Raw genomic sequence first — 15,311 nt, forward strand, 5'->3', positions numbered from 1 at the left:
AAATGATTGACTTCTAATTGTTGAACATGTCTAGTTGTAGGTGTTTGGGAAGTAGAAGCATTTTTAGGTTGAAATTCATTACTTACTTGTGCTTCAACATCTGTTAATTTGCGGGTCTGTTCAGCTGTTTGATTTAGTAAGTTTGTGCCTATTTCAATCATTACTGCAGTCTGGTTCTGCACTGCAGTTTGCTGGATCTCTACCATTTCTTTCTTCATACTGTCTTGGATGTAATTCTCAAGCTACATGGGAAAGGAAAGAGAGAAGATAGTTGCATTCTTTAAATGTTGGAAGGGGGGGTAGTACAGTAAGCCTGCTGGCCTCCTCACTAAACAAATTTGTTCCTTGTCCTTGTCTGTTACACATCTGTGTGAAGTTTCCCAATGTTAAGCTCTGTGAGAGGAAGGGCAAATAGGACAAGGAATGCATGGCCACCCGTGGTCTAAAGGCAGGAACAGAGATTTGCAGGAGGTAAGCAGAAGGCACAGCGGTGAGAACGCTGGCAGACACTTGGAAGCCTCAGTGCTCCCACTGTTGTAACCACCAGAGGAGCTTCACCAGCTTCAGCAGCGATGGGAATTTTTTGGAAGACAAAAGCTTAGGAGTTTAGTCATCTTCCTGTATCTAGACTTAAATATTTTCAAAAGCATATTTCATCACATGTCTAGAAGTCAGAGAAGAGGTCAGATGTCACTTAACACTCTTATGTGCACATTTTTGTCAGAGAGAATTTCAAATAAAGACATGAAACAGTAGGAAAACCTATAAATACTCTAAATACTTAATATTTGGGAATGCAAAAGCTGTCTTAAATACTTGATTCTGAACCATTTCTATGTGTAAACTAATAAGGCTTTTTTCGGTAGTCATAACAGAGTACACTGCTTTCAAGGAAATCAAGTAGAAAATTAGTAGCAAGGAGAAAATTCATTTAGCCTTTCATGAAGTCTTTCTTTCCACACGTCTGGATTATCCAAAGGCAGTCAGACTTTTCTCCATATTTCCTTAATGTAATTTTCTCAATAAATTTGAAAATATTTCCTATTTCTTTCATGAGTCATTGCTTGTGTTTGACCTCTCTGTTAAAAATCTGGGCCCTGTGGTTATTTTTTTATTGTTGACTGAGAAATTTTCTAGAATCAAACTTCTACTTCACTCCAACATTGTTCTAGCAAGAGAAACAATAATTTTTGAGTTTCATGCTGTACCTACAAAGAGCATACTAGCTAATAATAATAATAAACAGCTAGTGTCATTAAGCACAAATTATAAAGCATCACCAATACCTAATCTAAGGAAAATGGTAAAACAAGTTAATATCTTGATTTTTTTGAAAATATTATTTTGATAATCCTATTTGGAAATGAATGATGGTTTGCAGTGAGGAGGAGCTTTGATCATTATTGTATGGCTACTTTCCATAGCAGTGAAGAAAAAGCGGGTTATAATTTAATATTCTGTCGAACCATTGTTCAGATATAGCCATTCTACTTCTGACCAGCTAAAGATCAATTGCCAGATCAAACAGCTTGGAAAAGTTTCCCCCTTCAATATTTCTTGAGCAAGGACTGTTGTGGTTTTTGGTTTTTGTTTTTCTGACTCCACAGCTTGTTTTGAAAAGTGACAAATGACAAAAATAGGGTGGAGTAAGAAGTAAAAATTTCTAGAACTGGACATATATTCTTAGTTTGAAATAAGCATAATTTCTTTTTATCCAGTGTGACCAAACTGTCAAAGCAGTATTTGTTTGTTCACTCATACTCCCCATGCATCTGATGAACCGCAACGTGCAACAGGTGTCAGATCTGACACAGGCTTTGACGGGCATCTGTTACACTGTGCACAAGTGTACTTGCTTCCCAGATGTACCACCAGAATTTAAAAGTAGCCTTTAGAGAATCCTTAGGTGGGGTTTTGGTGATGTTGTGTTTGGGTTGTTGTTTTTGCACAATCACCTTTTTGAATACTAAAAGTGATCACACGATCAACTGGGTTTTGGCACGATAATCTAACATGGGTCTATTCAATTGCCATTACACTATGGCAAGTCAAGTTCTTCCCTATTCACAGGATCAGTTCTTAAGTGTTACTTTTTGCTCGAGTATATTCCTCGTTTTCAAAAGCTTCTCTGCCAGAGACACGTCTAATTTGACCAAATGGATTTTTTTTTTACAACTTTGGTGACATGTTTTAGGTCAGCTTCTTCTTTTCTGCTAAAGTAAGATCAGCAGCCTTTAATTTTGCAGTAATGGTAAGATATATTTGGGCCTTGGAGATTAGGCTATGAGATGTTAGAGCACAGTGATAATTTAATTTAAAAAGTGGAGCAAGATTGTATTTAGTGCACTACAGTCCAAGGAGACGTGAAATTCCAAAGGTTTTCATACAGATCAAAATAAGTAACTAAAGTTAGATTATATTCGATGAAGACTGAGACGAAAAATTAATATGTGTCCCTCTGAAAAGGATAGACATCTGCAGATTAAACAATTTATATGAGTCCGAATTAACTTTAGCAACTGAAGCTGGAGAACTGGACATCACTGTAGACAACTGGAAAAGACCTTTGCTCAAATGCACCTCTGTTAAAAGAAAATCAAGAGAGAACTCCAGAATGCATTTTATTTGCTTTAGTGTCACAGTCAACTATTGTTTTGCCTTTATAAAGATGAAAGATATGGCCTCACCTGGAATACTCAGCCCACATCCACAGTTAGAAGGAACATTGGAAAAACAAGGGCCATGGAGAGAAAAAAGGAGTGAGATATCTCAGGTGTCAGAGAGCTACAATATGAGAAATCATTGAAAATATTGTGTCTTTATTTAACTTAGGAAAAAAGGTTGACCACTACCACCACTGCACACACACACAAAAAAAAAAGGGCTGGGGGGAGCAATAAATAGTTCAACAAAGAAAGATTGATCAATATTGGATATTAAACCTCATGCTTCAAGATTGGTTCTTTGTTCACTTAGCGAGAGATCAGAACGAGAATCTGAGTAAAGTCGTGTCTGCAAATAGGATTACAGAACTGCATGACTTCTTTGAAAATGTTATCACTGAGCTATTCCAAAACCCACTACTAGAAAATGAGTTAATTCTGGGCTTAAAGGTAGGATAAACATTTTAAGGTAGGCTTAGGCAATTTCCCAGTTGAAACACACAGCCGTAAGGTTGTTCTGATTACAGTGCGGCAAAACTTGTGATTACAATTTAAGGCATCTGGTGGTTCTGGTTGCCAGATTTTTATACCCCTTGTCACTATGCTTGCAACCTTAGAAAGCAGTTTTGTTTGGACACACAGGTCTGCACTTTGTTAATTTGTCTTTAATATCTGTAAGTATAAGCCTTTTGCCAAGTATCTAAGCTCTACAATATCTACTCTTTTCTCAAATAGTATCTCATTCATGTGATGCATTCCAAATCATTGAAATATTACCTTGGCTCCAGTTTAACAGCTTGTCTTCAAATCTGTTCTTCAACTTAAAAATATTCAATAAGCAACTTAGGGCATATGCTATTACTGCTTACTTGAAAGTATGAAATATGAATATCAAAAGGGATTTATTTTAAAATTTATGGGCAGTATCATGATCTGTCTCATTTATTCTAATTTAGAGCAACATGAAGCACCAAAATTATATTGACTTAGTGACTGCCTTTGGAGGTTCTTATGCTTTTTTTCTTTTCTTAAACATCCTACAAAACATGACTACATAGACCCCTTCTATTCTTTCCTTCATACTCACTAATCCACTCTCACTTTTGTGCATTCTCTGCATGTACATATTGTATAATCTCTTTTCCTGACTTCAACAAAGATAAACACTCATTTTTTTTTTCCTTATATTCACCTCCTTCTGCATTGTAAAATGCAAAACTGTAGAAAATAGGACTTTTAACAATTATATATATATATATATATATATATATATATATATATATTTAGTGGCAGGTGCTTACTTTCATCTTTCTTCAAAGATGAACAAAAGACTTACTTTCATCCAAAATTCCCATCATCACCCACTGACCTTAGCAAGAGCAGAACATGTTCCCATTGCAAACCCTCACAAAGCAAGGCTCCTGGGCTTTCCCTGGCTGGGGGGTGAAGACCTTTTTCAACAGAGGCTCCACTTAAGGCAGCCAAGGCAGAGCTTTACTGAAAACACTGAGGATTAGCAGCCGTTTTGCAAGACTGGAGTTCTTTGTGACACACTTTTTTTCAGAGTACTATTCATCAGCTTTAGCCAAGGAGCCTCCTTCCTTTATAAGCAGTAGCACACTCAGAATTTCTGAAGAGGGGAGAGTGACTTGAGTCACTGACAAGAGGGAATGGCACAGGAATTAAATGCTTCAGTCCCTATCCATGAGTTCAGAAGCTTGGCACTTTGTTTGAACCTCATGTCTGCCTTCTCCAATATTTTGCTCAAATTTGGAAGATGCAGCAGGGATTATTTGCCAAATTTCTTCTTTTCCACATGGCTAGTTATGGGAAGATAATTTTGAATCTCTTTTTAATTCAATTAATAGCTGGCTATAAGACTTAAATGTTAATATATGTTAACCTTGAGTACAGGATGGTTATTTTTGACAATGTAATTGTCAAAACCCAATAGCTGACTATTAGTGATGCATCTTTTTTCAGAAATTCTGTTTGTGAGGGAGTAAGTCAATCAATTAATCCCATCATAAGAAAATTGCAGAGAAGAAAAGAGATAATAATACCTCCAGATTTCAAAGAGGGAATAGTTAGTTGATATAATTTCAGTGATTCTTTGTGAGATTTTTTCAAGAAACATTCTATTTTTTTGTGTAAGGCTTTGGCTGGCATGTATTCTTGAAGAAAGTAAATATAAAAAATTAAAGCACAGATGGGAAAAAAAGCATGTCTCTTAGAGTATGCTTAAATTGGAAAAACAGCTGGGAAATTGAAAAAAATTATTTCACAATTAAAGTTTGTAATATAGTTATGATGATGCACTTTTAGAGAGACAAAATTCTCTAAGGTCATCAGTCTGGGGCTGTCATGTTTTATTACTTCAAATCATATAAAGTCATAAAATTTGACAAAAATACTTTAGTTATGTTGCCAAAAGAATGAGGACAGATCAAACATATTGGAGCACATTCCAAAACATTGCTTTTATAGCCAAGATTGCTTGCTTTTAAGCAAGCTTTAAATTGGCAAGAAAGAAAAGACAACATGTAGAGTGTATGTTAAAAGAAATTTTTGTTTTCTAACCATTGGCAGAGATGGTATTAATCCTTTATGAAGGGTTGCCAATTCTTGCTTAAAGAAGAGCCCTCCTGATTACTGTTATATAGTTTGTGTCCACATTACAGATCAATTTACTAAAAAATTAATGAGGGTCATTATCTTCCTGTAATTGCAGTGAAAACCAAATGTTGTCCTGCCATTAATTTGAAGTTTTAGATCCTTCACATTTTTGGCAGCAGCAGTCTGATAAATTTGGAATAGTTTATCTAAAACTAGCTTTCTTCAAATTTGCAAGGTGGAAAACTGAAGAATGTGCATAAGTTTTCCAGGAGAAACAGCTATTCAGACCTTAATTGTGTTTAGTAATTCTTTTAATAAATAGTTCAAAAGAACTTGCAGAAATATTGAACGGGTGGTATTACAACACATATTGCATGCATAGTCATCTAATGTAGATATGGAAAAAATTGCAGGGATAATGGTATGTCTATAGTGTTTTTCCTCCAATTTTTGTTTTGAATTTCCAAAAGTGGAGTAGATCCAACAGAAAACCTAGCAAGAGAAAATACACCTTTACAGCATTTTTTAAATATGCATTGAAACTACAGTGTTTGACATGCATTAAGCTGTCAAAAGCTTTTTGAGTTATTGTTCTTGCATCCCTCCTAAAAATGTCCTGTGGTTTAGTCAAAACTTATCTTTGTGAATTTAAACCAAAGAAACTTAATCAGCCCCTTCCAATACCTGTGGTCACCATCCTGGCATTTTGTTCCTTAAGATGTTTGATTTATACGTAAAACTGAGCAAGACATAAAATGAACTTAAGCATCCATAATCAGTTTTGCTGTTATACTAGAACAGCGGAAAAATAAGAATACCACTGATGGATCTCAGTTTTTTTCCTGAATACTTTTTCGGAGTACAGGTGAGACCTTCCTGCTTCTCATGCTCTAGCTGACTTGAGTTATCTTTAACACAGTAAAGACTGGTATCACAATGTCACAGTATCACAGTATGTTTGGGATTGGAAGGGACCTCAAAAGATCATCTAGTCTACGTGCCTTCCCTTGTTTCAGAGTGGCAGCGTTCTTTGGATTGTGGCCACATCTGGTTTCTCCATGAGTCATCTGAAGTAGAATTTAGTGCATAATTTGAAACTTTTTTTTTTCAAACTCTGTACTAAGGTGCAACTGTCTCCTTGTCATCCACATACACCACAGAATCCTTAAATTTCTGATTCACAGACACAGTTTTGTATATCAAGACAGAAAATACAGTTTTGTCAAAGACTATTTTAACGGACTTCACTTTAAATTAAAATACTAAATATCTAAATTGTTTACTTGTAGTAGAATAGAAATCTGCACACTAGGCAGGCTTTCCTGGGATGACACTATCTTTTTGGATCCCACTGAACATGGATAACCATGAAGGGTCATGTAGACTTTATAAATAAAAGAGCATACTGTCTCAATTTCATCACAGCAGTTTGTATAGGCAATATGAAGTATTTTGCCTACATATATACACCACACATGCTGCTTACTGTGCATATTTGTAACAAATGGAGCACCATATTGCCAGACTCTCTATGTTTATATTTGTATTTCCACATCACTGCAATGTATCGGTGTTCTGAAGACAAAATACTGAAAAAAAAACCCAAACAATTTTTCAGACAGTTTTGTTTTCTTTAAAATAGCTTTTCATACTTGTTTTTACAGTCTATCAATGTTGCTACTGCTTAAAGTTAGGAAAAAAATTGAAGAATCACTTATCCCTTCCAAGATCCATTTATCTTGACAGACCTAAGGGAACATATTTTTAAGGGCATTGCATCAATCCCCATCAATCAGACCTTAAGCTATTTTAAATCAGCTTTTAATAAGATAATATATTTCTCTATGTTTTCTGAAAGTCAGTTATCAATTTTAGTAGCTTTTAACTTTTGGAAAAAACTAGTACATTGCAGAAGAAAAAAAAAAAAAAAATCATGTCTGGAAAACAGACATTTTTTAATTGTCTTTTTTTTTTCCCTGGGGCAGGAAATCCCAGTGGACTATGTGTTGTTTCTCAAGGGAAGGAAAAAAATCTTTTGGGAATGTATATGGAAATGCTTGAGATGTCTCCACACTATTAGCTTCTTACATGCCCCATTGAGCAGGTCTGCCTGTCCAGACCTCCAGCTAAGATTTTTCTCTTATCTCATTTTCCTGTCAGCAAACAAAAGGTGAAAGTAACGTCATAAATGGATACTAGCTGAAAGCGAGCTGTGATTTATTGGAAAATATTCATGCTAAAATTGTGTAATAAAATACTAAAGATTTAAATGCTAACTCTTAAAACAGTAAATACTTTCAAGTAAATTATACGCAGTACATGGTTCAGTTAATGCACTAAATGCAAGTTTACCGACTTATTATCATATCCGGTTACATCTCATTTGGAGGAATCTGTTTGTTGTGCTTTTATAATTTACACTTTGAAGCAAAAGGGAAAATATGCCCCCTTCACTGGCAATAATCTACTTGAATAAAAACCAAGTATTTCATTAATACAACATGAAACTAAATGCATGAAACACCTTAATTGTCTGCACAAATATTTATGAAGAATGACTTTCACTCTGTGTTCTTGACTGATTTTGTACCTAATACTAAAAGGTATTACAGCATGATCATACATTCTTCTGTATGTTTTTAACTAACTACAAAAGTTAGAATCAAAATGATGACCTAGAAAAAGCAGAAGAGTGCACAGGAAAAGGGAAGAGGCTTTGAGAGTGGAAACTATCCCAAAGACTGTCTTAGAGTTGAGCTCCCACCATTCCAGACACTGAGCTTGTTTAGTACGTGTGATACTACACTACTGCTTTCCTAACTGCACATGTGTTTTCACTTGGTTTGTCACATGGAGGATGATATAGGCTCTTTATACTATATATGACGCAAATACGTTTTACAGTGCGTTTTTTTTAGAAGATGTAAATAAAATAGCAAATGAAAAATATTCTTGAGATTTCAAAAATGTGTTGTTAATAGAAACTACATATTCAAATGAAATATTCTGTATGGGTACATAAATAATTTAAAATCAAAATTTAACAACACTGTCTTCAGAACTAAAATCAATTATTTGGTGATTAACCGTTCTCATTAGCAGTTAAGGATATTCATTAAGACCGTAGTCTAAGATTCTGAATCACCATTTTTCAACATCACAGCTAACTGGTATTTCTCTTAGAAATCAGGGAAGGAATTCATAAAGTTCCCATTAGTCTAAAAATAAAGAATAAATAAATAAATAGAGTGAGTCATGAAGGGCATTTTGCCAAAGCTCAGTAGCACTGAAGCCAGGAAGACAAGAAGCCAATGATGCTTCTGCCATTCACTGAAATGAATATAAATATTCCTTGTTATGTGCAATGAGCCACCAACATTCAAAATTAGGATTTCTTATTCATGAACAGTATAAGAAATACTGCCAATCGATATTTAATTTTTAAATACTAGGTCATGGCATTGGGCTATAATTTCACACATTGAATATTCACACTTTTTGGAGACAAGCCTACCTGTTTTCAGTCATATTTTTACTTGCATGCTACCATCAGATTATCAAATCAGGACTTTATGAGGCTGTTCTAAAGATGAGATCCTACCCTAAAAAGGCCACATTTGAAGAAACACTTGCTATCCCAGATCTAAAGTAATCCTTTCCCCTTGAGCAACAGGCAGCTGAAATAAACTTATAATCAGGTATGCTGGTGGTGGGTACTTATGACATTTTTCACTGAAGACATCGGGTATGTAGCCTTATATAGCCTTATAAACTTTACAAAATTTTTAGCAAATCTGTATGTGTCACAGATTTTTCTTAACATATAAAACCATTTATCTTTTTTATCTCAACTTACAATATCAAGTTAATTTTTCTTAGGAATTCCTCGTTCAACAGAACAAACTATTTTAGAGAGTAGCTCATGATGTGGTGGAGCAAATCATAAGGCAATCTTGTGAGGAAATATGAAGCAAATTCCTCTTTTCAAAGTATGTTATTGGGGAAGTGAAAAAGAGCTGGGCATTCACAGTTCATTCTCAGCATTGCTTTCTAGGGAAGCACTCATCTTGCATTCCACTTCCAACCAGAAGGAAGAATGATTCTGAGTTCAAGGATCAAACTAGTTAGGAAGCTGCGGAACACAATTAGTCCCTTTTGTAAGCTATAAAACTGGGTGTCTCCTGTTTCAAAGCTGTGTTCACAGAGCATCTTTCAGCATGAAAAATCATTAGGTTTTATTAAACCTCACAGATAAAGGAAACTGAAAGCATTTTGAGAAATTCTTAAACTTTGCAACATACGGGCTTCTAAATATAGTTTATGGAGCTTTTGTAATATTTTTTTCTTAAAGAAGAAGCCTCGATGATGATGTTACCAAGAGAGAGCCAGTCATTTGAGCTGAAGGCCTGCCAAATTTTGAATGTTCAAGACTTTGAGACAGTGCACACCAGCTGCTTATTTCAGCTTTCGGTTTTGAAGGGCTGAATTTACTCTTTTAAATGCTGTAGTTAGTTTTTTAAGATATGCTGCATCTCTCTCTCTACTGTTTCCATTGCTAATTTGCTAGCTACATTTTCATCACTAGTTCAAAATTTCTTCAAGTGCTAGACCAAACCCTGAGTTTTCCAAAACACTTGGGGGAAGCAGGACCCTGAAATAAAAATGGACTGGACTGTACCACAGAAAGCACTAAGTGCTGCCTAAAGTAAGGGAAGCTCAAGTGGTCATTTGCTCATTTGGTTAAAAAACTGAGCATCTTTATATGTTCTTGTCAAATGCCACTTGTTTATTTCCCTTTGCTGTTCCATTAGCACAGTTAAGAATCTTTAAAGCAAAAGCTTCTGAGGAATGCTGTGCTTGAAAGATAAAATGGGAAGGTACTGTGTTAAGAGTGGACGAACACAAATATTTGGAAATAAGATTAGCACATGTAGGCATCATGTTGCAGAAGCAAAATGCAGTGTGTGATGCAGAAAAAAAAAAATATTTAAAATTATGTAATCCTGATTAAAAATACTTTTTTTAAATTTTGCGTCAATAGCTAGGATTATCCATCTAAAAGCAGGCAGTTTGTTGGAACAGAACCAAGAAGAAAAGTCTTTCCATCCCTTGCTTCCAAAAGTTCCTTGTTGACTCTGGTGCCCCACAGAGCACTCAGGCAGCGACAGACAGTCATCTCTGGAGATGAGTCCCAGCCAGCGCTCCTGAAAGCCTGAAAGGCAGCTGCCAGTTGGTGCCATTCTGTGAAGACCAGAAACTGGAGCCAGAATCTTCTCAAAACAAATGATGCTACTGGCATTGATTGTAGTGCTATAGAATAGGAGGAACTCTCAGCAAAAATGGCTGAGAACAAAGGTATGTGTTATAAGATGGGTATTTTATGGGAGGAAACTGTCCCTGTCTGTCAGGATCTGATGGGATGGGCCACTGAACAGGCAGAATTTTAAATGCATTTTCCAGAGACTCCCTTGGATGCAAAATACTGCTCTGAAGATGAGTAACCACATCCAGCAATGGAGAAAGTACATCATCATTGATACTGTATGCAGCTTGCTGGAAAAAGAAGCTATCTGTCTTAATACCCAGGAGACTATGCATGTAGATGAGGGTTAAAAACAGATTTAACAATGAGGACAAAAGAACCCAGATCTGAGAATCCTGAATGACAGGGGAGATAAAGAAAAGAGAGTTCAGACTGGGCAGCCAGTAAGCTGAATGGTCTTAATGAAGGGAAAGAAGGAGGGAGCTAAAAAAAAAAACAAAAAACTGAATCTGTGTGAGCAGAATTTTTAAAATGGATGTGTCACAGAGAGGAATTCATAGAGGCAATGAGCTGCCAAAGGGGGCTGGAAGACTGATCTTAAAGCCAGATGAGGCAGGAATTGTCTGATTGGCTTGAGGGTTAGAAAACATTGTGAAATAGGAAGGAAATTCACTGAGGAAAATGGTGAGTGCGAAGGACTTGACTTAGATGAGACTCTTGGGAAATGTTACTCCCACATGGACTTGAGAGGGACAAGAAAAGGAAAATGTGTATTTCCTTGTGATTAAAATTATCACTCTTTTTTTCTATTCTAATAGCATCCTTACTAGTTAGAGACAGTCCACATGAAGTATGCCTTAAAGAACATGCCTGATTTACTGGCTTGTTCCATTATCAACTTGAAATAATAAAAAAAAAATCGTCTTTTGAGTCAAATGAGTTTTTAGATACATCAGATGAAACCTAAGTTTCACTAAGAAGTCAGTGGGCAGTATTCTACTTGTTTTGAGCACAGCTAGGTTTTTGTATGCTGTCCTTAGAGCCTTTTAAAATAATAAAGTTTACCATAACAAAGAAGCTGAACTCAAAACATGGATAAATTTTCCCTAGATGCAAGTCAAATAAACTAAAGTGCCAGGGAAAAGAATCAGGGTCTTACTAACTATATTTGTATAGCTGGTCAACTGTAGTTGTCAGAATCCTTGCTTGTACGTGGTAAGACAGGGTCAGATTGTTTATATTTGTTGCAGTTTATACATTTATGAGGGTTATTAGTTTTGGGGGTTACCTTCTAGTTATTTGAACCTTATTTCATCATGCCAGAGTAGTTTTCAGAAAACGTTCCCAGAAAGGCTTCAGTAGCTGCAACAGGGGTTTTCAATTTACTCTTATTTATAGGCAATCATTATATCTGACAGAAAATCTGGTATCAGGATGGAAGTTTGACATAAGTGAAAAACACAGTGATAGTTAATATGGACAAAGTTCAGACTTCATGCAAGGAAGTTTAGTTTTACTCAGATCAGTTCCTTAGAAGCAGAAAAATACAAGATTTTGTCTCATTTTACTGATTCACTTAAGCTGTCTTTTGCCTACTTTATCCATTTTTTTAAAACTGGAAGTTGGTGTTCCCTTTGAATAGCTGAATTACCCTGTTTATGGAAAAGCTTTCTGAAAAGAAAAGCAAAAAATGTGGAAATTGTTTCATTAAGTCTTCACCAGGGAATTTTCTTGAATATTGAACTGTCTGAATGGACAGGATATCTGTGATTGCAATAGGAAAGTAGGGCAAGAGTGTTTTCCATTGCTACATATATGTCATTTTTGATGTGCAGCTTTTTTCATGTTTGAATGTTGACTTTTTGCACAGCTAAGATTGTCGGTTGACAACTGGTACCATGGAAAAATGAGGCTACTGCTTCTTGACCAATTGGCACATTCTCCTTAAGGGGCTGGTTTATATTTCACTTTGAAACAGTGAGTTTGAAGTAATATCTTGCAGGCGTTTGCACCTTGAAAATGGAAAATGGGGAGGAAAATTGGTGCACAGAACATAATGTTGTAGTTCAAAGGAAAGGACCTAAAAGAAGTATATGAAGTGTCTTAGTATGATGTCTACAAATTCTGCGGAGGAAGACAAAACTAAAAAGATTTTCAGGTGACAGCTATCAAAATTAAACCTCTCAGGTGACTCGAATACATCAGCGTAAGACTATATATCAGGTCATATGATGAGCAGCAGGCCTCCGGTGTGCTGATGTCATGTCATATGTAGGGGAGCTGCTGGTGTGGTGAGGGCTATGGCTATTGCCCAGGAAATGTCCTTTCCACTGCGCTGGGTGTCTCCCCATTCCCACACCCTGACAGAATGGAACAAAAGAGGCTTTTCCCTTCCAGGATCACGCACGTCAGGTGCAGGCCTGAACCAAAAAGCAAGCATAGCGATGAAGCTGATAGCATGAGTACACGAGGTGAATGACTCCTGCTGCTTGCAGTGTGCGAATGAACAGGGCTGCAGAGCTGCTCTCTGGACAGGGCTTAATACACTGCTTACTCACTTCTATACTAGACATTTGAAGAAGATGCTACTGTTTTTAAATGAATACAGTTTTTCTTCTATGATAAGAACCTTTAGCTTTTCTTCGTGTGAAAAAGTTATATTAAGTGGAGTGATAGTTAAAGATCAGACATTCCCCTAGTGTGTTTTCATGTGGTTTTGACACTATTCAAAAAGCAAACTAAAACTGAAGTAGATCAAATTATGAGAGTTGTGTGGTTGATTATGCTGTACCACACCAAAATGTTCTAATATGCTAGTTTTGACTTTATACTGAATTATTCTGGTCTTCATGCATGGTTAAGCACAGCTTTTGAAATGCATGTAGCTGTCTTCAATTTCTTGATGATTACATTATTGAAAGGTACTGAAGAGTCAAAAAATTGAATGCCTTTTAAAGAATTTCAGTTGCTTACATTGAGAGATCTGTAATGTATCAAGCAAAGCTTTTTTTTTCCTCCTTGTGGAAACTTAAATAATAAGATGTAGCTAGCTATTCAATAAAATAGACTAATAAACTCTCAACTGTGTTACCACAATACAAAGTTTAATCCTTGTCCAAAACCAATGATAGACAGTTGATATATTGTTCCACAGAGGGTAAAGGAACCCTATATAATTTCTTTTAAACTCTATCATGACCTGCACACAAATACAAAACTGAAAAGATAATTTTTTTCCCTACGATATTAAAGGGAGTTTAAGCGAAGTTAGGACACTGTACGCTGCTTGGGTTTAATAGGAATCTTTAGATACAGCTGAATTGGAAAGAAAGTTGCTGTCATGTAAGAATTCTGAAATAGTCGCTCATCTGGAGAGAGAAATGTTTCACTCCCTACAGCTTCTGTGAAAAATGTAATGCTGTGAAGAATACTGGGTTTCCATCCATATTTTTGCTAACACAGAGAGGAGGTAACAAAGAGAAGGTTGCATATTCTATCAGCCTTCTCTTTTTAGCAGTAAGACCTTTTTGTGACCTTAGTAGGCTCCTGGAAGGTTATTAGATACACTGATAAATCTTCGTATTGGCAGTATAAAGACAGCAGCGAAGTTCCTTCAGCTTCTTTCTCTCCAGACTCAGCCATAATGTGTTGGAAGTTGGAATGAAAATAGATATCTCCTAATCATACAAATTAAAGGATACATTTGCTGAGCTTAGTAAACAACATCTTAATTTAGGTTTAACCTGTTCCACAAATGATAAAACCTAATAGCATTTTCAGTGATTATTCAGAACATAATAAGCATTTTTTTTTAAAATTACATTTAAGGAGTAGTAATGTATTTTCCTAGGCAGCTTGAAAACTGACAGTGAGTGTTTGCAGAACTATTTAGGTGTGGGATTTATTTTATACAAAACATGGATCTGGATTTTGTAACCTGAAGAATTCTTTAACATTTCCTCCAAACTTGGTTTACTTGGAATAGACCTTAGATTCACAAAATAGTATTTCATTAATTCTCACTACAGAATAAATACAACTATTTTTTTTCCTCTCCCCATTTCCTAGAGATATGTATGTTAAAGGAAATGAAATGATCACAGTATTTCCAGTTGTAAAGCAATTCTGTGTATGTGTGTGTGTAAGGCTATTTGGTTTAATTTGTTCCGCTGTGGAATGTGCTGTATCTGTAAGGCTTTTCTAAGTGTGAAATTACTATGCCATACATTTTTTTTCCCAGATGCTTAGCCCTATGAAATTATCTGATGCTCCTATTATTTCTTTACCAGTAATTTATATTTGGTTAGTCCGAGAAATTGAAGGAATAAAGTGGCAGATGAAATTGTCTGTGCTTATTTCTGAAACTTCTTACTCAGTGCCATAGAAACTCTCCTTTTCTTTAACATTATGTTGATACTTAAGGTCCACTGATAAAATGTTTTCTCAGTGATTTAGCTGTTATTAACAATGAGAGATTTCCTAGTGAGACCATTTGGGCTAACAAAATATTTTCTCTCTGTGACATCCTTGTTTCATATACTAGTATACACATGAAATTTTTTTTTTTTCAACAGACAGTTTTTCCCGTTTCCCATTCTGCAGTATGTGTGGGTATCTTTAAAGCTTCCTCAGTATCTTACTGAGAGCTAGATTGCAGAACCCTTTTTCTCTGAAGTACAACTTGTATGTTCTGATCCAGGAAGAATTTTTTTTATGGTAAGGGTGGTGAGGCACTGGCACAAGTTGCCCAAGAGAAGCTGTGGATGCCC

General features: G+C 35.8%; 2 protein-coding genes across 7 annotated transcripts in view; one reads left to right on the plus strand and one right to left on the minus strand.

Annotated features, from left to right (window-relative positions):
* The window catches only part of MCPH1 (microcephalin 1), a 126,893-nt gene that overhangs the window by 68,163 nt on the left and 43,419 nt on the right, over positions 1–15,311 (plus strand). The window lies entirely within an intron of this gene.
* Positions 1–15,311, minus strand: part of ANGPT2 (angiopoietin 2) — a 41,477-nt gene that overhangs the window by 19,584 nt on the left and 6,582 nt on the right. For 2 of the 4 annotated variants that reach the window (XM_005506794.3, XM_005506793.3), the window contains exon 2: positions 87–242. The exons of the other annotated variants lie outside the window; for them this stretch is intronic. In XM_005506794.3, the coding sequence (XP_005506851.1) occupies positions 87–242 (156 nt within the window). The remainder of the gene's footprint in view (positions 1–86; positions 243–15,311) is intronic. 4 annotated transcript variants of the gene reach the window in all.

Source organism: Columba livia, chromosome 3 (genome assembly GCF_036013475.1).
Source record: "Columba livia isolate bColLiv1 breed racing homer chromosome 3, bColLiv1.pat.W.v2, whole genome shotgun sequence".
Taxonomy (NCBI): Eukaryota; Metazoa; Chordata; class Aves; order Columbiformes; family Columbidae; genus Columba; species Columba livia.